The sequence below is a fragment of the Molossus molossus genome, unplaced genomic scaffold (genome assembly GCF_014108415.1).
Source record: "Molossus molossus isolate mMolMol1 unplaced genomic scaffold, mMolMol1.p scaffold_m16_p_1, whole genome shotgun sequence".
NCBI lineage: Eukaryota > Metazoa > Chordata > Mammalia > Chiroptera > Molossidae > Molossus > Molossus molossus.
The window spans coordinates 188694454-188716418 of record NW_023425344.1 but is presented as its reverse complement, the minus strand read 5'-3'; the positions used below and the strand labels follow the sequence as shown (position 1 = coordinate 188716418).

Genomic DNA, 21965 nt, shown 5'->3' with positions numbered 1-21965 from the left:
TTGGCCTGCAGTCCAGAGAGACCTGGGTTCGGTTCCCGCTAAGGGCACGTACCTCGGTTGCGGTTTTTCCCCGGCCCTGGTTGGTCGTGCGGGTGGCACAAAAAATGGAAAAATGTCCTCGGGTGAGAATAAAAAAAAAAGAGAGATTTGAAGTGAGATGGGCACTTGGACCCACTTCAGCGGCCAGAGTGAGAAGCCCTCCGAGCCAGGTGGAGCTTGCCCCTCTCCAGGCTGCAGCCTGTGCCGCTGGCCCCTCGGGGCCTGTTGGCACCGAGAGAGGCGCCGGGGTCGCCTTTGCAGGGCTCTTCCGAGGCTCTGAGGTAAACAGAGTCCGCGCTGCAGTCCATCCCGTTTGGTCACCAAAGCTTTTTACCTCGACAGGACTGTCTCCAGTGTTTCTTCCAACAAGACACACTGACCTGGAACAACCAGATTCACTGTTCCTTTTGTGAAACTAAGCAAGAAGCAGCTGTGAGGGCCAGTATTTCCAAAGCACCAAAAATAATGATCTTTCACTTAAAAAGGTATGCATTTTGACATTTTGTGAGCAGATTTTTTTTGAACAGCTTTATGAAGATATAATTCAAGCCCTGGCCAGTTTTGCTCAGTGGTTAGAGCGTCTGCTCACGGACCAATGAGTCTCAGGTTCGATTCCAGCCAAGGGCACGTACCTCGGTTGCGGTTCATCCCCGGCCCTGGTTGGGGTTGTGGGGGAGGCAGCCAGTCGATGTGTCTCTCTCACATCAACGCTTCTCTCTCTCTCTCCCCCACTCTATCTGAAGATAAATAAATAAAAAGATATAATTCAGTACTATGCAATATACCCCCATTTAAGGTGTACAACTCAATGGTATCCAATATATTACATTAAATTTTTTAAATTTGTGGTAAAATATATGTAACATAAAATTTGCCATTTTAACCATTTTAAGTGTATACTTGATTGGCATTAATTACATTCACAGTGTTGTGCAACAATCACTACCATTTCCAAAACTTTTTCATCACTCCAAACAGAAACTCCGTACCCATTAAACAATGACTCCCCATTCCTCATCCGCCCAGCCCAGGTAACCTCTACCTGCTTTCTGTGTCTATACACTTGCCCCTCTCATGCACTACATGTAAGTGGAATGATCCAACCTTTATCCTTTTTGCTGGCCTATTTCACTTAGCATAATGTTTTTAAGGTTCATCCATGTGTACTAGAAGTTTGTTCCTTTTTATAGCTGAATAATATTCCATTGTATGTATATCACATTTTGTTTATCTGTTCATCTGTTGAACATTTGGCATTTACTTTGAGTACTTTTACTATTTTTTAAAATTCTCCCCTGAGGACTTTTTTGCATTTATCTTCAGATAGAGCGGAAGGGGGGGAGGGAGGAAGAGAGAGAGAGAAACATCCATGTGAGAGACACATCGACTGGATGCCACCCACACGACCTCAACCAGGGCCGGGGACAAACTGGAACTGAGCTACATGCCCTTAGCGGGAACCAAACCTGGGACTTTCTGGTTCGCAGGCTGATGCTCTAACCGCTGAACCAAACTGGCCAGGGCTACATTGAGTACTTTTAAAAAGTAAATTTCCTTCCTGGCCGGTTTGGCTCAGCAGAGTGTTGACTTGTGCACTGAGAGTCAAGGGTTTGATTGCCAGTCAAGGTTCAAACCATGGTCCCAGTCAGGATTGTGCAGGAGGCAACCAATCGATGTGTCTCTCTCACATTGATATTTTTCTTTCTTTCTCTCTCTCTCTGCCTCTCTCCTTCCCTCCCTCCCTCCCACTCAATCTTAAAAAATCAGCAGAAAAATATCCTTGAGTGAGGATTAAATAATAATAATAATAAATGAGCAAAGGAGTTGAATGGACATTTAAAAAAATAAAAATAAAATCCCTGACCCCACCATTGTGGATTCTGATTCCACAGGTCTAAGGCAGAGTCTAAGCATCCCTATTTTATTTTAATTTTTGTATACCCCCACCAATTTTTATTTTACAGCTTTTGAATCTACCAAGAAGTTGAAAACTATATAATGCATATCCATATACCCTCAAATCTTTATTAGTTGGTGACACTTTGCCACATTTCCTTTTTCTTTCCTGTCTCTCCGCCCTCCCTTCTTCCCTCCCTTCCATTTTACTAGCTGAACCATCTGAAGTGAGGTGCAGACACCTGAGAATAAGGACATTCTCCTACATGATCACAACATCATTATCACAGCTAAGAAATCTGACAATAAATTTATATCACCTAAGATACAGTCTCTATCTAAACTCCCCCATCCCAAAAATGTCTTTTATAACTTTTTTTCTAATCTAGGGTCTAGTCAAGGGTCATACATTGCATTTGGCAGTCTCTTTAATTTTATTTTATTTATTGTTTCTTTATTGATTTCAGAGAGAGATGAAGGGAGAGGGAGAGATAGAAACATAGATGAGAGAGAACATCGACTGGCCACCTCCTGCATGCCCCCCACTGAGGATTTGGCCCACAACCTGGGCATGTGTCCTGACTGGGAATTAAACCGGCGACCTCTTGGTGCATGGATCAACACTCACCAATGAGCCACACAGGCCGGGCTGGTTGTCTCTTTAAATCTAGAACAATCTTTCCCTCTTTTTATATAGTTAACCATTTTTCTCATATTGAGCCTTTGAGGAGTCCCTTGTTTAGATTCAGGCTAAACTTTTTTTTGAAGAATCTGGCATAGACAGTGTGTACTTGTCACATTACCTCAGGAGGCACCTCCCAGAAGTGTATCCCACTGTTGATGATGTTAAGTTTGACCACTTAGGTAAGGTGATGACTTCAGGACCTCACCCTTCAAAGGCGTGGTTTCCCCTCTACAATGAGCGTCACTCTGGACCTATGGATACTCAAACCTAATGCGTTTCATATCCATTACTATCATCACTCTTTTTGTTGTTGTTAATCCTCACCTGAGGATATTTTTCCATTGATTTGGGAGGGAGGAGGAGGAGGAGGAGGAGAGACAGAGAGAGAGAGAGAGAGAAATATCAATGTGAGAGAGACTCATTGATTGGTTGCCTCGTGTACAACCCTGACCAGCGGCCGGGGATTGAACTCGCAACCCAGGTACGTACCCTTGACCAGAATCAAACCCTCGACCCTTTGGTCCAAGGGCCAATGCTCTAACCGCTAAGCCAAACCGGCCAGGGCGCTATCATCATTCTTCTTGATGTTCAAATTGTTTACAATTGGCCAGTGAGAGCCACTTCAAGCTCCTGTCATGGCATTAGTTAGTTCGTTTAGATTTGACAAAGTATAATTACATGTACAAAAGTCACCTTTTGTAGATGCACAGTTCTATGAATTTTTTAAAATACATATAGTTGCCCTGGCCGGTTTTGCTCAGTGGTTAGAGCCTTGGCCCATGAACCAAAGAGTTATGCGTTTGGTTCCAGTCAAGGGCATGTGCCTCGGTTGCGGTTCTGTCCCCGGCCCTGGTCAAGCAACCATTCAATGTGTCCCTCTCACGTCAATGTTTCTCTCTCTCTCTCTCTGTCTCTCTCTCTCTCTCTCCCCCCCCTCCCCCCTCTACTCTATCTGAAGATAAATGGAAAAAATTTCCTCGGGTAAGGATTAAAAATAATAATAAAATGCACATAGTCATGTAACCATCACAGCCAAAGTAGAGACTATTTCCATCACCCCAAAAAGTTTCGCCCTGGCCGGTTTGGCTCAATGGTTAGAGCGTCGGCCTGCGGTCCAGAGAGACCCGGGTTCGGTTCCCACTAAGGGCACGTACCTCGGTTGCAGTTTGTCCCCGGCCCTGGTTGGTTGTAAGGGTGGCAGCCACTCGATGTGTCCCTTTCACGTCGATGTTTCTCTGTCTCTCTCTGTTCCTCTCTCTCCCTCCCACTCTACCTGAACAAAAAATGGAAAAAATGTCCTCGGGTGAGGATAAAAAGAAAAAAAAAAGTTTCTCATGCTCCTTTATAATCAATCCCTTCTCCCACACTCAGCCTCTGGAAACTTCTGATTTGATTTCCGTCCTTATAGTTCTGCCTTTACCAGAATGCCCTATGTTATACCTTGTGTAGCCTCTTGAGTTTGACTTCTTTTACTTAGCGTAATGTTTCTGAGATTAATTCATGGTGTGGCGTGTCGCAGTGGTCCCTTCCTGTGTATTGCCGTGTAGTATTCACTTGTATGAATGTACCGCATTATTCGTCTATTCGCCAGTTGATGAACATCTGAGTTGTTTCCAATTTAAGGCAGAAGTGAATACTGTTATAACATAAGCAAATGGATTTTTCTGTGGATATGTTTTCATTTCTTTTCAGATGACTAGGCATAGGACTGCTGGGTCATATGGTAGTCCCTTCGCTTTTTGCAAACAAGGCGTCTTGCTTTCTGCCACAAGACTATCTCAGGCTCATCCAGCAATTTCCCTGCCCCAGAATTAAATTGGCCATTTTTTCAAAATGAACCTAACTTATTTTTGTTTGTTTGTTTGTTTCCTCACCCAAGGACATTTTTCCATTTTTTGTTCAGATAAAGTTGGAGGAAGAGAGAGAGAGAGAGAAAGAGAGAGAGAGAGAGAGAGAGAGAGAGAAACATTGACGTGAAAGGGACACATCGAGTGGCTGCCACCTGCACGACCAACCAGGGCCAGGGACAAACTGCAATCGAGGTACGTGCCTTTAGCGGGAACCGAACCTGGGTCTCTCCAGACCGCAGGCCGACGCTCTAACCGCTGAACCAAACCAGCCAGGGCCTAACTTATTTTTTGTTTGTTTTGTTTTTAATCCTCACCCGAGGATATTTTTCCATTTTTTGTACAGATAGAGTGGGAGGGAGAGAGGGGAAGGGAGAGAGAGAGAGAAACATCGACGTGAAGGGACACATCGAGTGGCTGCCACCCGCACGACCAACCAGGGCCGGGGACAAACTGCAACCGAAGTACGTGCCCTTAGCGGGAACCGAACCCGGGTCTCTCCGGACCGGAGGCCGACGCTCTAACCGCTGAGCCAAACTGGCCAGGGCCTAACTTATTTTTTAAGAAGCTCTGAGGTGATTCTGATATGTGCTCAGCTTTGGGACCTGCTGGTCTGTAGAGCAAATAGAGAAGGTGACAAGAGTTTCACAGAATTTTATCTTATCAAAGATATGCTCAAACCTCGCTGGAAAGCAGGGCAGCGGCAAGACATGGTGTGCTGAAATCAGGTCGAGGAGAGCTGAGCCGCGGTCCCAGTGCAGGGCAGCAGCCGCCCTGAAGCCTGGGAGGTTGTCGGTGTGATTCTGCTCCCCAGGGCGCCTGGCTTATCCCGGCTTCCCCTCCCACTGGATTCACTCTGCTGTCTCACATCCTGGCTCTAGCTGCTGGCCCTCTCCCGTCTCAGGTTAGGCAAGGCCTGTGGACGTGGAGGTTCTAAATACATGTAGATAAGAAACAATCTTTGTGTAGAGGTCTGCACCAAGTGATCTTTCCAAGAAATTACTTGAAACTGTGCTTAGAGCTGATCGAGTATGTGGACTTCATTCATGAGTGGTTCACCAACTCACTATATTTCACACATGTCTTATCTCTCCAGGTTTGACATTCTGGGGACAATGAAAAGAAAACTGAGAACGGATATTCATTACCCACTCACTAACTTGGACCTAACTCCTTACATTTGTCCAGTTTTCCGGAAACATCCTAAATATAACCTCTGTGCAGTGGTGGTGAGTAAAATACTACAACTATTTAAAATAACACACATTTAAAGGAAACTGTAGAATTATCTGCTTAAGTGCCTACTCCTATCTCTCCCTGACTTCTCCTGTCTGTTCCTTTTTAATACAAAATATAGAGCCTGGAGACTCCGTTCTTTGACCTGGAACATACACACACACACACACACACACACACACACACACACACACACACACGGAATGAAAGAGAGTAAGACCACGTAGACTTTGTAAAAATAAAATAGGTCTTAGTTTAGATCCTGACTCTGCCACTTACTAGTTACATGATCTGGGACTCTTACGCCAGTTTCTCATCTACAGAAGAGGAGCACTGTGTCTCACTTTATAGGTTTGTTGTGAGGAGTAGATTCAATGATGCAGGCATAGAGCACAACTTACCCCCCCAAAGATCATGAGGACATTCACCTATATTAACATATAAAAGCTTTGTTTCTCCTTAATGTTGTTTTTAAAAGTATACTTAAAATTGTCAATTTTTTTTACATTTTTAAATTTTTTGGCAAATGTCAGTGTTCTTCTTTCCAATTATTACATCTCTTATTTTTTTTCCTTGTCCAACTACACTGGCTAGAACCCCCAGTATGGGTAGAATATATTGTGTTATTCCCTTCTAGACTGCAAAGTTTCTGCTAAAAAAAAAATCTGTTGATAGTTTTAGGCAGAGGGGGTTCCTTTATAGTGACAAGTTGTTTTCCTCTTGCTGCTTTTTTTTTTAATCCTCACCCAAGGACATTTTCCCACTTTTGTTCGGATAGAATGGGAGGGAGAAAGAGGAAGAGAGAGAGAGAGAAACATCGACACGAAAGGGACACATCTACCTGTTGCCTCCTGCATGACCCCAACCAGGGCCGGGAACAAATCGCAACTGAGGTACATGCCCTTAACCAGATTCAAACCCGCGACTCATTGGTCCATGGGCCAATACTCTAACCGCTGAGCAAACCGGCCACGGCTTCTCTTGCTGCTTTTAAGATTCTCTCCTTGTCTTTAATTTTTGACTTTTTAATTATAATATGTCTTGGCATGTTATATTATTAAAGTACTATAAAATATAATATTATTATAATATTATAATTTAATTATAATATGGATCTCTTTGGGTTCATCTTTTTTGGAACCTTCTAGGCTTTTGGTCTCTTATTATAAATATATATATTTATAAATGTCTATTTCCTTTCTCAAGTTAGGAAAGTTTTCAGCCATTATTTCTCTATTTAAATTTTCTGCCCCTTTCTCTCTTTCCCTTCTTGGCTCCCTGTAATGCAAATGTTAGTCCACTTGATGATGTTCCCTAAGTCCCTTAAGCTATTGTCATTCTTTTAAAATTCTTCTTCTTCTTCGCTGTTCTGATTGGGTGAGTTCCATTGCCGTCTTTGAGTTCACTGATTATTTTTTTTTCATTTCATCTACTCCACTGAAGCCTTTTAGTATATTTATCATTTTTCTTTTAAAAAATAATCCTGCCCTGGCCAGTTTGGCTCAGCGGTTGGAGCGTCGGCCTGTGGTCCAGAGAGACCCAGATTCGGTTCCCGCTAAGGGCACGTACCTCGGTTGCAGTTTGTCTCCGGCCCTGGTTGGGTCATGTGGGTGGCAACCACTCAATGTGTCCTTTTATGTTGATGTTTCTCTCTCTCTCTCTCCCTCCTACTCTCTCTGAACAAAAAATGGAAAAATGTCCTCGGGTAAGGATAAAAAAAACAATAATAATCCTTACACAAGGATATTTTTCTATTTATCTTCAAATAGAGTGGGAGGGAGAAGAGAGAGAGAGAGAGAGAGAGAGAGAGAAACATTGATGTGAGAGAGACACATGAATTGGTTACCTCCCACACAACCCTGACCAGGGTTGGGGACCAAACCACAACAGGGGTACGTGCCCTTGACTGGACTCAAACCCATGATTCCTTGGTCTGTGGGTCAACGCTCTACCTGCTGAGCCAAACCAGCCAGGATGCTTCTAGTATATTTTTCAGTTCAGTTTTGTATTCTTCACCTCTGTGACTTCTCCTTGATGCTGTCTGATATTTTCTATCTCCTTGTTGAACTAGTTCTCACTGTGTTCATCTGTTCTTTTCCTGAGTTTGGTGACCATCTTGTTGACCATTACTTTGAACTTTTTATCAGGTAAATTACTTGTCTCTGTTTCATTAAGGTTTTTTCCTGCGGTTTTATCTTGTTCTTTCATTTGAAACATATTCCTTTGTTTCTTCATTTTCTTTTGACCTGGAACACACTCTGTGATGGTTTTTATTCATTAGATAAAACAGCCACTACCTCTTAGCCTTGGCCGGGTAGCTCAGTTGGTAAGGGCATCATCGCAATATGCTAAGGTTGCGGGTTCAATCCCTGGTCAGAGCACATACAAGAATCAACCAATAAATGCATAAATAAGTGGAACAACAAATTGATGTTTCCCTCTCTTTCACTCTCCCCCCTTTTCCTCTCTCTTTAAAATCAATGAATAAAAATTAAATAAAAACAAAAATCAGCCACCTTATGAGTGGCCTTATGAAGGAGATGAACCTTTTATTCAATGCTGTCCTAGTCTTGGTTGTCTTTCAAACTGTTATGATTGTCCAAGCTGGCTGCTGTTTTCAATAGCTCCCTGTAGCTACCATCGTGACAAGACCTGCCAGTGTGCCAAGGTGGGACATCCCAATTAGCACCTACATTCAGGCAGCAGCTTTTATTTTATTAAAAAAACATTTTTCTGTATTGATTTTAAATAGAGAGGAAGGGAGAGGGAGAGAGACACAGAAACACCAATGAGGGAGAACACTAACTGGCCACCTCCTGCATGCCATCCCCTGGGGATTTGGCCCACAACCTGGGCATGTGCCCTGACCAGGAATCGAACCAGTGACCTTTTGGTGCATGGGTCGACGCTCAACCACCGAGCCACACTGGCCGGCCTGGGCAGCAGCTTTTAAAGTAAGCAAGTATATGCATTCCTGTGAGACTGCAAGGGTCAGCCCTGCTGGTCACCAAAGCCAGCTGATCTGAAGGTGTCCCCTGGGTGGCAGTCACAAAAACTGAGACTCTAGACGACTGGATGAGTTCGTCTGTGGGAGGTACCAGTAAGCTGTATAAGGCAGAGGGAAGGTGCGGAGATGGCATCCACCGGTCTGTCTTTCCTGAGAGCACTTCTGCTGGCCGCTGGTTGTGTACCAAACCAGAGCCTGCCACTCCAAGACAAGCAAATAGGCCCTTTCACGGGAAGATGGGTGTGTTTCATTCTGCTATCTGTGCAGTGCCCTGGCCGGGAGCCTGTCAAGAACTCTCTCTCCAGTTGTTATCCTCCTATGGGACCCGAGAACATAAGCTCCCCTTGGCACCAGAGCCAGGTGATCAAGGGGAGTCCCCTGGGCAGCAGCCACAAACACCAGGGCACCAGACCCGTGTAAAAGCTCTCCTCGGGTGATCCTGGCACCCTAGGGCACAGCCAGGGGAGAGAAGAGAGCTAGTGCCTGCCTCCGAGGGTCCCAGCCAGCCCATACATGTGTCTTTAATTCGAAGCCTGTCCCTCGGCAGTTATGATGAGAAGCTAATAGGGCACTTTCACAGAGAGAGCTCTGGGTCTGTTACCTCTTGCTGTGACTTGGTGGTGGTAGCAGTTTAAGAACTTTTCCTCTGTGGTTAAAGTCCTGTGGGACCCACAGGCGTAAGCCCCTGGGCCACCAGAGCCCGGCGATGTGGAGGTGTTCCCTGGCAGCAGCTGGGGCGCCAGAGGAGGGTATGAGCTCCTCTCTGGGAGATACCGGTGAGCTGGAGAAAGGCAGAGGGAGGGCACGGAGATGGTGTCCACCAGCCTATCTACCCCAAGAGCCCCTCCATGGGCCCCTGGTTGTGTGCCAAGCCAGAGCCTGCCCCTCAGGTTGAAGCTCCTGGAAGCAAACTGGCCTCTCTCATTGAAAGACGAATTTACAACAAAGGAGCCAAGAACACACAATGGAGAATGGAAAGTCTCTTCAATAAATGGTGCTGGAAAAACTGGACAGCCACATACAAAACAATGAAATAGACCTCTCTCTTACACTATACACAAAATTAACTCAAAATGGATTAAAGACGTGAACATAAGACCTGAAACTATAAAATACATAGAAGAAAACATACGTAGTAAGCTGCTTGACATCTGTCTTAGTGATGTTTTTGTGGATTAGACTCTGACAGTGTTGTAACCCAGGAGATCGACCAAACTCAGACGCCGAGATGGGGTTTAATAAAAGGAGTTTATTGAGCTAAGTCCGCAGGCACCTGCAGTATGTCCCACACAGGAGTAACTGCGGCCCCGGAGAGCTAAAATGGCTCCTTTTTATAGGATTTTGTAAGGGGGGTGCTACGTGTAAGCAAGCATGTTACAGAAGCGGAATTTAGCAGTTAGTTAATTACCTGTTACTCAGTTTCCCAGACATCTCAAAGGTCAAGATGTTTTCAATAGATTATCCCTGGTGCCGCCCAGGATTACTCAAGGGTTAGTTATTACCCCAGGGTTAGCGATTACTTAGGGATTAGTTAGTGAAGAATGTTCTTCAGTAAATGAGTAAACTGACAACCCCTTTGGTTGTTGTGAAGGCCTCTGGGAGTTTAGGTCAATGGCACTGAGTTATAACAACAGCAAGGGAAACAAAAGCCAAAATAAACAAATGGTACCACATCAAACTAAAAAGCTTCTGCACAGCAAAGGAAACCATCAGTAAAAGGAAAACACAACCTATTGAATGGGAAAACATATTTGCAAACCATACATCTAGTAGGGGTTAATATTAAAAATATATACAGAAGTCATATAACACAGCAACAAAAAAAAACAAAAAAACCAAACAACCTGATTTAAAAATGGGGATGGGGATGGGGATCTGTATATTTTCTCAAAGAAAATATACATAGGGCCAACTGGCACACAAAAAAAATCTTCAGCATCAGAGAAATGCAAACTAAAACCACATTGAGATATCACATCATGTAAGGTAGCCAGGTGCCGCCGGTGGGAGGTGGGAAGAAACCAGAGAGCCAAACAGCCGAATAAGCAGAAATCAGGCTTTATTGGGTACACTCCGGGCGGGTTCACAGACTCGGGGGGTCGAGTCCGAGAAGCCGCGCCCGATGCTGGGGTTTGTGATTTTTATATCTGCGCCTGTGGCAGCGGGAACTTGTTGTTAGGGTTAGGTCCTGAGGGGCTACGCATGGGGGCCCCTGGAATGTGAGTCTATTGTCCTGGAGCAAACAGTTCCTGGACTAGGACAGGAGAATGGGACAGGAGTTGATGTATGAGTTTGGGGCAAACAGTTCCTGAAACAGGGAGGGAGTTTTGGTTGGGTAAGCGAGGTAACGGCTGAGCAGTTTGCCTGGTGCCAGTTCCCAGGCTCTCGGACACATCACACCTATTAAAATGGCTATCATCGAAAAGACAAGAACTAACAAGTATGGATAGGATGCAGAGAAAAGGGAGCCTGTGTGCACTGTTGGTAGGAACGTAAATTAGTACAGTCACTATGGAAAGCGGTGTGGATATTATGTTCACTATCATGTGATTGAGTTATTCAACCCCTGTGTTCACTGAAGCATTCTTTTCTTTCCCCTCCCCTCCCCTCCCTTTCTCTCCCCTCCCCTCCCCTCCCTTCCTCTTCTCTTCTCTTCGCCCTTGACCAGAATTGAACCCGTGACTCTTTGGTCCTCGGGCTGATGCTCTTACTGCTGAGCCATACCGGCCAGGGCAACATTATTTTCAATAGCCAAGATATGAAAACAACCTAAGTGTCCATGATGGATGAATGGATAAAAAAAGATGTGAACACACATATATACAATGGAATACTACTCAGCCTCTCAGCCATAAAAAAAGATGAAATTGCCCTGGCCAGTTTGGCTCAGCGGTTAGAGCGTCGGCCTGCGGTCCGGAGAGACCTGGGTTCGGTTCCCGCTAAGGGCACGTACTTCGGTTGCAGTTTGTCCCTGGCCCTGGTTGGTCGTGCGGGTGGCAGCCACTCGATGTGTCCCTTCACATCGATGTTTCTCTCTCTCTCTCCCTTCTTCTCTCTCCCTCCCGCTCTATCTGTACAAAAAATGGAAAAATATCCTCGGGTGAGGATAAAAAAAAAAAAAAAAAAAAGATGAAATCGCCCTGGCCAGTTTGGCTCAGCAGTTAGAGCATTAGCCTGCGGATCAGAGAGTCCCAGGTTCGGTTCCCGCTAAGGGCACGTACCTCGGTTGCAGTTTGTCCCCGGCCCTGGCTGAGGTCGTGTGGGTGGCAACCAGTCAATATGTCTCTCTTGCATTGATCTTTCTCTCTCTCTCTTCCCCCCTCTCTCCCTCCCACTCTGTCTGAAGATAAATGCAAAAATATCCTCAGGTGAGGATTAAAAAAAAAAAAAAAGATGGCCCTGGCCGGTTTGGCTCAGCGGTTAGAGCGTCAGCCTGCGATCCAGAGAGACCCGGGTTCGGTTCCCGCTAAGGGCATGTACCTCGGTTGCAGTTTGTCCCCAGACCTGTTCAGGTTGTGTGGGAGGCGGCCACTCGATGTGTCCCTTTCACGTCGATGTTTCTCTCTCTCTCTCTCTCTCTCTCTCTCTCTCTCTCTCTCTCTCTGTCCCTCCCACTCTCTCGGAACAAAAAATGAAAAATGTCGCTCTGGCCGGTTTGGCTCAGCGGTTAGAGCGTCGGCCTGCGGTCCGGAGAGACCCGGGTTCAGTTCCTGCTAAGGGCGCGTACTTCGGTTGCAGTTTGTCCCCGGCCCTGGTTGGTCGTGTGGGTGGCAGCCACTCGATGTGTCCCTTTCACGTTGATGTTTCTCTCTCTCTCTCTCCCTTCCACTCTATCTGTACAAAAATTGGAAAAATGTCCTCGGGTGAGGATAAAAAAAAAAAAAAAAAGATGAAATCTTACTATTTGTGACAGTGTGGATGGATCTTGAGGGTATAATGCTAAATGAAATAAATCACACAGAGAAAAACAAATACAGTATGATCTCAGTTATATGTAGATTATAAAAAACAAACCCAAACAAAATAAAAGTAGAATCACAGAAGAAGACCACAGAGTGGCGGTTGCGAGAGGGAAAAAGTCGTTGGAGGGGAGTGGCGATGAGCAGAGGGGTTCAAGCGTATGGTGACACATGGAAACGAGACTTTCGGGGGTAAGCACAACGTAGTAGACACAGATATGATGATACTGCACACCTGAAACATGACATTATAAACCAGTGTTGCCTCAATAAGAACAAAAACTCCTTTCTTCCCGCCTGGGAGAGACCAGCCCTCTGAGCATGGCAAGGGAACACGGGAAGACGCGTCCACTGGTGGGGAGAATGTCTAAAGGGTGCCGGGCGGAGGTGGGGAGCAGGGAGATGGCGCCCACTGGCTAGGGTGAGGCAGAGGGGAACATGAAGATGGTTGCTGCCAGCCAGCAGCCTTAGACATGTGCTAAATCAGATGCTTGCCTCTCAGGCCAATGCTTTCAAGTTGGCAAATGAACCTCATCCACATAAGGTCGGCTGCCTCCATCCTGAGCAGTGGGGCAGGTGAGTCCGAGCGTCAGCAATTGTGTCTCGGTTCCTTGTAACCTCGTGCATCTCAAGATTGTGAACTCAAGCCCCGTGGGTTTTTCTGTGTTTCCTGGGAGAAGGTGAGTTCAGGATTCTCCTAAATCACCATACTTCCCGCCTGGGAGAGTATCCTTTTTCTTCTTGATTTTAAAGGGAATAATTAAGAGTGATGCTTGCTGTAAGCTTTTAGTAGCTACACTTTATCAGGTTATGAGTACTTCTTTTTTGGTTTTGGTAACAGTTTTTGTGCATCTTGTAAAGGTGTTAACTTCTATTAAATCCCGCCCCCCCCCCCCCCAATAATATAGATGCTATGGCTCTCTTGAACCTCTTTTTATTTTATTTATTTATTTATTTATTTTTTTATCCTCACCCAAGGACATTTTTTCCATTTTTTTTTTTTGTTCAGATAGAGTGGGAGGGAGAGAGAGAGAGAGAAACATCGACGTGAAAGGGACACGTCGAGTGGTTGCCACCCACACGACCCAACCAGGGTCGGGGACAAACTGCAGCCAAGGTACATGCCCTTAGCAGGAACTGAACCCGGGTCTCTCAGACCGCAGGCCAATGCTCTAACCGCTGAGCAAAACCAGCCAGGGCTTGAACCTCTTTTTAATCTGGTTGACTTCTTCTTTTTTTGTTTTTATCCTCACCCGAGGACATGTTTTCCATTTTTTGTTCAGGTGGAGTGGGAGGGAGAGAGAGAGAGAGAGAGAGAGAGAGAGAGAGAGAGAGAGAAACATCAACATGAAAGGGACACATTGAGTGGCTGCCACCCGCACTACCAACCAGGGCTGGGGACAAACTGCAACCGAGGTACATGCCCTTAGTGGGAACCGAACCCGGGTCTCTCTGGACCGCAGGCTGACACTCTAACCACTGAGCCAAACCGGCCAGGGCCTCTTTTTAATCTGTAAATATGCTCAATTACATTTATAGATTTTCTAACTTTGTTACTCTTGCATTTCTGGGATAAATACAATCTGGCCATTATTTAATTATCTTAGAAAAATTTTGCTGGGTTTGGTTTACAACATTTTAATGTTTTTGCATATGTCTTCTTCAGTGAAAGTGACCAGTGTGCTTTTCTTCTTTGAATTGTCTTTGTCTGGCTTCGGGTTATAGTGACCTCATGAGTTAAAGGAGCTTTCCCCCCTCTCCTTTACAGAGATTTGTGTAGTTCACTAATGAAAAGTTTCTTGAAGGATTGATAGAACTCACCTGTAAACACACCTGTTCCCTTTGATGGAAGATTTTGAACTGCAGGTGTACCTGTTTCATTGCACTTTGATGTATTGTGCTGCACATGTGGTGTATGTTTTACAAACTGAAAGCAAGACCCTCCTCCACCGGCAGAAAAAGATTATGACTCACTTTAGTGTGAGACTCCTTTAGTGTGAGAGGACTTGCTTTGTTTCCAGACTTTGTTTTGAGACTTGCTTTGTTGTGGTGGTCTGGAACCAATGACAAGATCTGAGGTATGCCTGTATTTATGAAATTCCTTTATTTTTTTTACATAAATTAAAAATAGTGAATATTTTTATTTTTTTAACTCATCTTTATTGTTGAATGTTTTGCAGATAACCCCCCTTTTCTCCCCCATTGTCCCCCTCCTCCCCAATTCTGCCCCGTTCCTGCCTTCCCCACACTATTGTCAGTATCCATTGGTTGTGCGTATTTACATAGAAGTTCTTTGGTTTATCTCATCCCACTCTCCCTCCCCCCTTCCCTTTGAGGTTCATCAGTCTAATGATCAATTTGTACTTCTTTTTTTTTTTTTTTTTATCCTCACCCAAGGACATTTTTCCATTTTTTGTTCAGATAGAGTGGGAGGGAGAGAGAGGGAGAGAGAGAGAGAGAGAGAGAGAGAGAGAGAGAGAGAGAGAGAGAGAAACATCGATGTGAAAGGGACACATCGAGTGGCTGCCACCCACACGACCAACCAGGGCCGGGGACAAACTGCAACCGAGGTACATGCCCTTAGCGGGAACCGAACCCGGGTCTCTCTGGACCGCAGGCGGACGCTCCAACCGCTGAGCCAAACTGGCCAGGGCAATTTGTACTTCTTAATTCTATCATCTTTTTCACCCAGCCCCCCAGCCCCTGCCCATCTGGCAAGCAACAAAAAGTTCTCTGCATCTATGAGTCTGTTTCTGTTCTGCTTGCTCATTTTGTTTGTAGATTCAATTGTTGATAGATATGTATTTATTGCCACTTTATTGTTCATATTTTTCTTGTTCTTCTCCTTCAATAAGACCCTTCAACATTTCATATAATACTGATTTGGTGGTGATGAACTCCTTTAGCTTTTTCTTGTCTGGGGAACTTTGATATGTTCATCAATTCTAAATGATAGCTTTGCAGGATAGAGTAATCTTGGTTGTAGGTCGTTGCTTTTCATCACCTTGAATATCTCTTTCTGGCCTGCAATGTTTCTTTTGAGAAATCAGCTGACAGTCTTATGGGAGCTCCCTTGTAGGTAACAGTTTTTCTCTTGCTGCTTTTAAGATTCTCTCTTTGTCTTGAACCTTTTGCATTTTGATGATGATGTGTCTTGGTGTGGGCCTCTTTGGGTTCATCTTGTTTGGGACTCTCTGTGCTTCCTGGACTTGCACATCTGTTTCCTTCAACAAGTCAGGGAAGTTTTCTGTCATTATTGTTTCAAATAGGTTTTCAATTTCTTGTTCTGTCTCTCCTCCTTCTGGCACCCCTGTGATGCGAATGTTGGCACGCTTCGAGTTGTTCCAGAGGCTCCTTACACTATCCTCATTTCTTTGGATTCTTTTTTCTTTTTGCTGTTCTGATTGGGTGTTTTTTGCTTCCTTATATTCCAAATTGATGGTTTGCTTCTTGGCTTTACCTACTCAAATATTGAGTCTCTGTAAATTATTCTTTATTTCAGTTAGTGCATCCTTCACTTCTGACTTGTCCTTTTTTATGTTGTTGATGTTCTCATTAAGTTCCTTGAATGTTTCACCAAGTTTCTTGAGCAACCTTATCACCAGTGTTTTGAACTCTGCATCTGATTGATTGCTTATCTCCATTTTGTTTAATTCTTTTCCTGGAGTTTTGTTCTTTTCTCTAATTTGGAACATGTTTCTTTGTCTCCTCATTTTGGCTGCTTCCCTGTGGTTCTTTCTATGTAGTAAGTAGAGTTGCTATGTCTCCTAGGCTTCAAAGGGTGGCCTATTGTTGTATGTGTCCTGTAGGACACAGCCTCCCTGATCACCCCAGCTGGTCCCTCGAGTGCATCCCTAATGTGGACAGTACACCTTTTTGTTGTAATGGAGTCTTGATTGCTGTTGGCACATCAATGGGAGGGATTTACTCAGGCTGATCTGCTGCGAGGACTGGCTGTGCCCACTGACCACTGGCCTCTGACTACCTTGGGGGATCAGATGTGTAGGGGCCCACCACACAGAGCAAGACTTACTTCATCAGGGCTCTGGTACCCATTGAGTCCATTCATTGAGTATATCACTTGTGGAGGTAATTGGGTGGTGGTGGTTCGACATGGTCTGAGCTGTCCACTGCGTGTGCTGGCTCTGGGGCAAGGTCAGCCACTGCCTGTGTTCTTTCCAGGGCCACCTGGCATAAGCTACAAAGTGATCTGCAGATGTGCTGGGCTTGGAGGTTCCCAGGAAAAGCCAAGTTGTGAACCAAGGCTGGCTGCTGCTAGTGCCAGGCCTGGGGCCACTTAATGAGAGGTATGGGGCTCGCTGAGACCAGATGCTGCTTGTTTGAGAGATTTTAGGAAACTCTGAAGCTGGATCCAAGACAGGCCAAACCTATGGTAAAGCCACTGGAAACAGCTTGGGTGGGCCTGAAAGTTGGGTGGGGCAGGGCCTCAGGGAGTCACCAGGGCGGGGCTACCAGTGTGAGCCAGGTTGCTGGAGTCCCAGATATGGTGGCTGTCTGCTGCCCCAGGGAAGGGCTCACCAAAGGAACAAAGGCCTCCGACAGCAAGTCTGTTCAGGAGAAAGCTGCCTCTCCAGCCCTCTCCCCCAGTGCCAAACAACTCAGTTCTTCCCATATGTCTCTGGTGCCTTTCAAGCTGCCTCTCCCATGCTGAAGCTCAGAGGGAACAAGTCCGAGTAAGTCTGTGTGTGGGCCCTTTAAGAGGAACTGCCTGGGACTCCAGAAGCCTCTGCCTTCCTCAACCTCAGTTCCTGCTGGTTCTACAGTCAGAAGTGATGGGGACTTCTCTTGCTGGCACTGGAACCCTGAGCTGGGAGCCTGGTGTGGGACAGGGACCCCTCGCTCCTCAGGGAGGACATTCACAGCTGAATATCCCTCCTGATTTTTGTTTTGTTTTTATCCTCACCCGAGGACATTTTTTTCCCATTTTTTTTCAGATAGAGTGGGAGGGAGAGAGAAACATCGACGTGAAAGGGACACATCGAGTGGTTGCCACCCGCATGACCAGGGCTGGGGACAAACAGCAACCGAGCTACGTGCCCTTAGTGGGAACCGAACCCAGGTCTCTCTGGACCGCAGGCCAAAGCTCTAACCACTGAGCAAAACTGGCCAGGGCTTCCTCCTGATTTTTATCTGCCACATGTGGGTGTGGGCCCTCCGCCCCTTTTACCAGTCTCCATGTGGCTGCTGCTGTAATTTCGTTATTGTAGGACTTTCATTCAGCTTGATTTCAGGCGGTTCTGAAGGAAGTTTGTTCTGTAGTTTAGTTGTAACTTTGATGTGGTTGTGGGAGGAGGTGAGGACCATATTTTTCAGCTCTTTCATTTTTATTTTACGCTCAAGTCTCTCTTCCCTTTGCGTCACTTCTAGATTTGTATCTTTGATATCACTCATTCTTTCCTCCATCTGGTCAGCTCTATTTCCTGTGCTTGCTGGTTCATTCCTGATCTCTCTTATTGAGTTCTTCATCTCCAGAATTTCTGTTTGGTTCTTTTTAAAAGCTTCAATCTTTTTGGTAACTCATTTTGTTAATTGATTTTGTTTCTGAGTTCATTAAACTGCCTATCTGTGTTTTCTTGTAACTCACTGAGTTTTTTCAGAACTGCAATTGTGAATTCTGTCATTTAAATCACCTATTTCCATGTCTTTACGTTTATTTTTCTGGAGATTTTAAGTGCTATTTGTGAGCTGCCTTGTTACCTTGGTTATTCATCGTATTTGATGGATTCCTTCTCTGTCTATGTAGCTGTGCAGGGTGAACCTTTCTCCAGTATACTGATCAGAAGTCTTTCTGTTGTTTTCTAGTATGTGGCACTGGAGCACAAGTATTTTCGTTCTCTTACACTGCTTTGGCGTCTCAGATCTCTGTGGGGTGGTAGAAAGTATCCCGTGTTCCCTGGGAAGGTGGGCATCTCCTCTGTGTTCAGGTCGCTTTGGTCTCGGGACCAGCACTGTGGGTGGAATGTGTTGGGCGATGGGGTTCCAGACCCGTGAAATCCCAGCGCTGCCCCCTGCGTGCAGACCTTGCTGGCGGTGCAGCTGCCATGGGTGAGCTGGGGGCAGCTGGCCGCTGCCTGTGTTCTCCCATAATGGTGACGGGCAGACCTCAGTGACCTCCCCTCGTATCTCCACCGGACTCTGGATTACTCACAGAGGGCTCTTGTTGCTCAGGGCAAACACGTTTCTGTGGCACCAGTTCTCAGGTTTGCAGATAGTGTGCTCTGCAACCCGACACGCAGTGCCACAGCCTGTTCTGGGGCCTGCTGCCACTCTGGGAGGGTGAAAGGAGGTGGCCAGGCTCCGTGACCTTGCTTCTCTGTGTGGGGAGCCAGTTTTCAGACAACCACGGCTGCACCTCTGTGCTTCGTTCCTGCCCAGGTCACTGGGTTCAGCTGCAGCGTGTACTGACCACCCCCACAGGATGGCTCACTGTGTCTCTGCTTCTCCAGGCTGGAGGGAGTGGCAACCTGATTCCTCCCCTCCCTGGGCTGAGACTCACAGTGAGCTCCAGGCTGCGAGCTTTGGGTGCAGCCCTGTCACTGTCTCAGCTCTTCTCCCTTCCCACCTCCCCAGTTTGCTCCCGCTTGCCCGACGTTTCAGTGCACAGATCTCAGACACGTTTGTGCGTTGAACAGGGAATCAATCCTTTGTTGAGTTACAGCTGTTGAAATTGTTGAAACTTCAAGGGGAGAGACCAGGGAGACCTCTCACATTGCCATTCCTCTGACATCTATTATTATTTCTCAGCATTTTGGTTTTAAGCATTGTTTATCATGGTTTTGAACAGTTCATTGTTGGTTTAGACTTACCAGGATCGTTAACAATTTGTTGTTGTTGTTGTTGTTGTTAACCATTCTTTCATATGTCACTTCTTCCATTTGTATTCAGTTTCCATTATTTCTGTGGGACTTATTTCAGTCGACTTTTCATTGAGGGTCTGTTATCCCGAAGTCTCTGAGTCTTTGATGAAAGTCTTTAGTTCACTTTGATTCTTGAATAATTTAGCTAGAAACAATTCTGCATTAATACTTTTTATTTTTTCATCATTTTGAAGCTATTGTATTATTTTTGGTTTCTATGGCAGTCATGGAGAAGTACCATCAGGTGGGTCATTCTTTTTTTTTTTTTTTATCCTTACCTGAGGACATTTTTCCATTTTTTGTTCAGATAGAGCGGGAGGGGGAGAGAGAGAGAGAGAAACATTGATGTGAAAGGGACACATCGAGTGGCTGCCACCCACACGACCAACCAGGGCTGGGGACAAACTGCAACCGAGGTACATGCCCTTAGTGGGAACCGAACCTGGGTCTCTCTGGACCACAGGCCAAGGCTCTAACCACTGAGCCAAACCGGCCAGGGCTAGGTGGTCATTCTTTTATGGACGATCATTTCTTTCTGGTTGCTTTTAAGATTTTTTTCTCTTTGCTTTCATTGTCCTGCAGTATTATTTTAATTTATCCTTGGTTTGTTGTATTTCCCAAATTTGAAGATTCACATCTTTCATTAATCAATTTCATAATCACTTTTAATATTATCTTGCTCCTATACTTTTCTCTTCTAGAACGTTTACTAGTGATATACTGAATCTTATTTAATTTTCTGTCACTACTGCATTTAGTGTAATTTTCTCCATTTTGTTTTTACAGTTTATGAATTCTCCAATTCTATGTACATTTAATTTGTACACTAAATTGCTATTTTTTATTATAGTTGGCATAGAATATTACACTAGTTTTAGGTGTACAACATAGTGATTTGATATGTATATATCTTACATTATGATCTCCACACTAAGTGTACTAGCCATCTGTCACTGTGCAAAGTTATCGTTATTGACTATATTCCTCACCTTTTCTACCTGTCCCTCCAACCATTCCCTCTGACAACGATCACTTTGTTCTTTTTCCCATGAATCTTTTTTTGTTTGTTCATTTGTTTTGATATTTTTTAGTTTCACATACTAATGAAATTATGTGGTATTATTCTTTCTCTGTCTGACTTATTTCATTGAGCATAATGCCCTCTCTATCTGTCCATGTTGTCACAAATAGCAGGATTTCATTCTTTTTTATTACTGAGTAGTATTCCGTTGTGATATATGGATAAAGAAAATGTGTCATTTGTCTCAAGTAGTTTTAAAATTTGTTTGGTTTCCTCCTTGATCCATTGGTTGTTTAGTAGCATGTTGTTTATTCTCCATGTTTTGTGTTTTTTTCCAGTTCTTCCTGTAGTTGATTTCTCGTTCATTGCCATTGTGGTTAGAAAATGCGCTTGATATAATTTCCATACTCTCAAATTCATTGAGGCTTGTTTTGTGACCTAACATGACGTCCATCCTGGAAAATGTTCTATATGCACTTGAGAAAAATTTATACTGCAGTTTGTGGATGAAATGTTCTAAAAATATCTGTTAAGTTGATCTGGTCTAATATGAAATTTAAGGCCATTGTTCCCATGTTAATTTTGAGTCTGGACGATCTATCCATTGAGATAAGAGGAGTATTAAAGATCCGAACTAGTGCCCTGGCCGGTTTGGCTCAGCGGTTAGAGCGTCGGCCTGTGGTACAGAGAGACCCGGGTTCGGTTCCCGCTGAGGGCATGTACCTCGGTTGCACTTTGTCCCCGGCCCTGGTTGGTCGTGCGGGTGGCAGCCACTCGATGTGTCCCTTCACATCGATGTTTCTCTTTCTCTCTCTTCCTCTCTCCCTCCCGCTCTATCTGAACAAAAAATGGAAAAATGTCCTTGGGTGAGGATAAAAAAAAAAAAAAAAAGATCCGAACTAGTATTGTTTTACTATTAATTTCTGCCGTTATGTCCATTCATAATTGCTATATATATTAGGTGCTCCTATGTTAGGTGCATAGATATTTATAATTGTTATATTCTTTTCCTGGATTGACCCCTTGATCTATATGTGTTGTACTACATTGTCTCTTCACAGTCTTTGTTTTAAAGTCTATTTTGTGTGATGTTTGTATTTCTATACCTTCTTTCTCTTTATTTCTATTTGAATGGAATATTGTTTTCCATCCTCTCGCTTTCTGTTTGTCTTTCAATCTAAAGTTAGTCTCTTGTAGGCAGCATATAGATAAGTCTTTTTTTTTTTTTTTTTTTTCATTTATCTTCAGAAAGAACGAAGAGAGGGAGGAAGAGAGAGAAACATCGACATGAGAGAGACACAGACTGGTTGCCACCTACACGACCCCAACCTGGGCGGGGACAAACCGCAACCGAGGTACATGCCCTTACCGGGAACCAAACCCGGGTCTCTCTGGTC

At 44.8% G+C, this 21965-nt stretch overlaps 1 protein-coding gene across 1 annotated transcript in view; it reads left to right on the top strand.

The window, feature by feature from the left end:
* USP50 (ubiquitin specific peptidase 50) overlaps positions 1-21965 on the top strand; it is a 59564-nt gene that overhangs the window by 25310 nt on the left and 12289 nt on the right. The window contains exons 6-7 of the mRNA XM_036240672.1: positions 382-524; positions 5564-5696. Coding sequence (XP_036096565.1) covers positions 382-524; positions 5564-5696 — 276 coding nt within the window. The remainder of the gene's footprint in view (positions 1-381; positions 525-5563; positions 5697-21965) is intronic.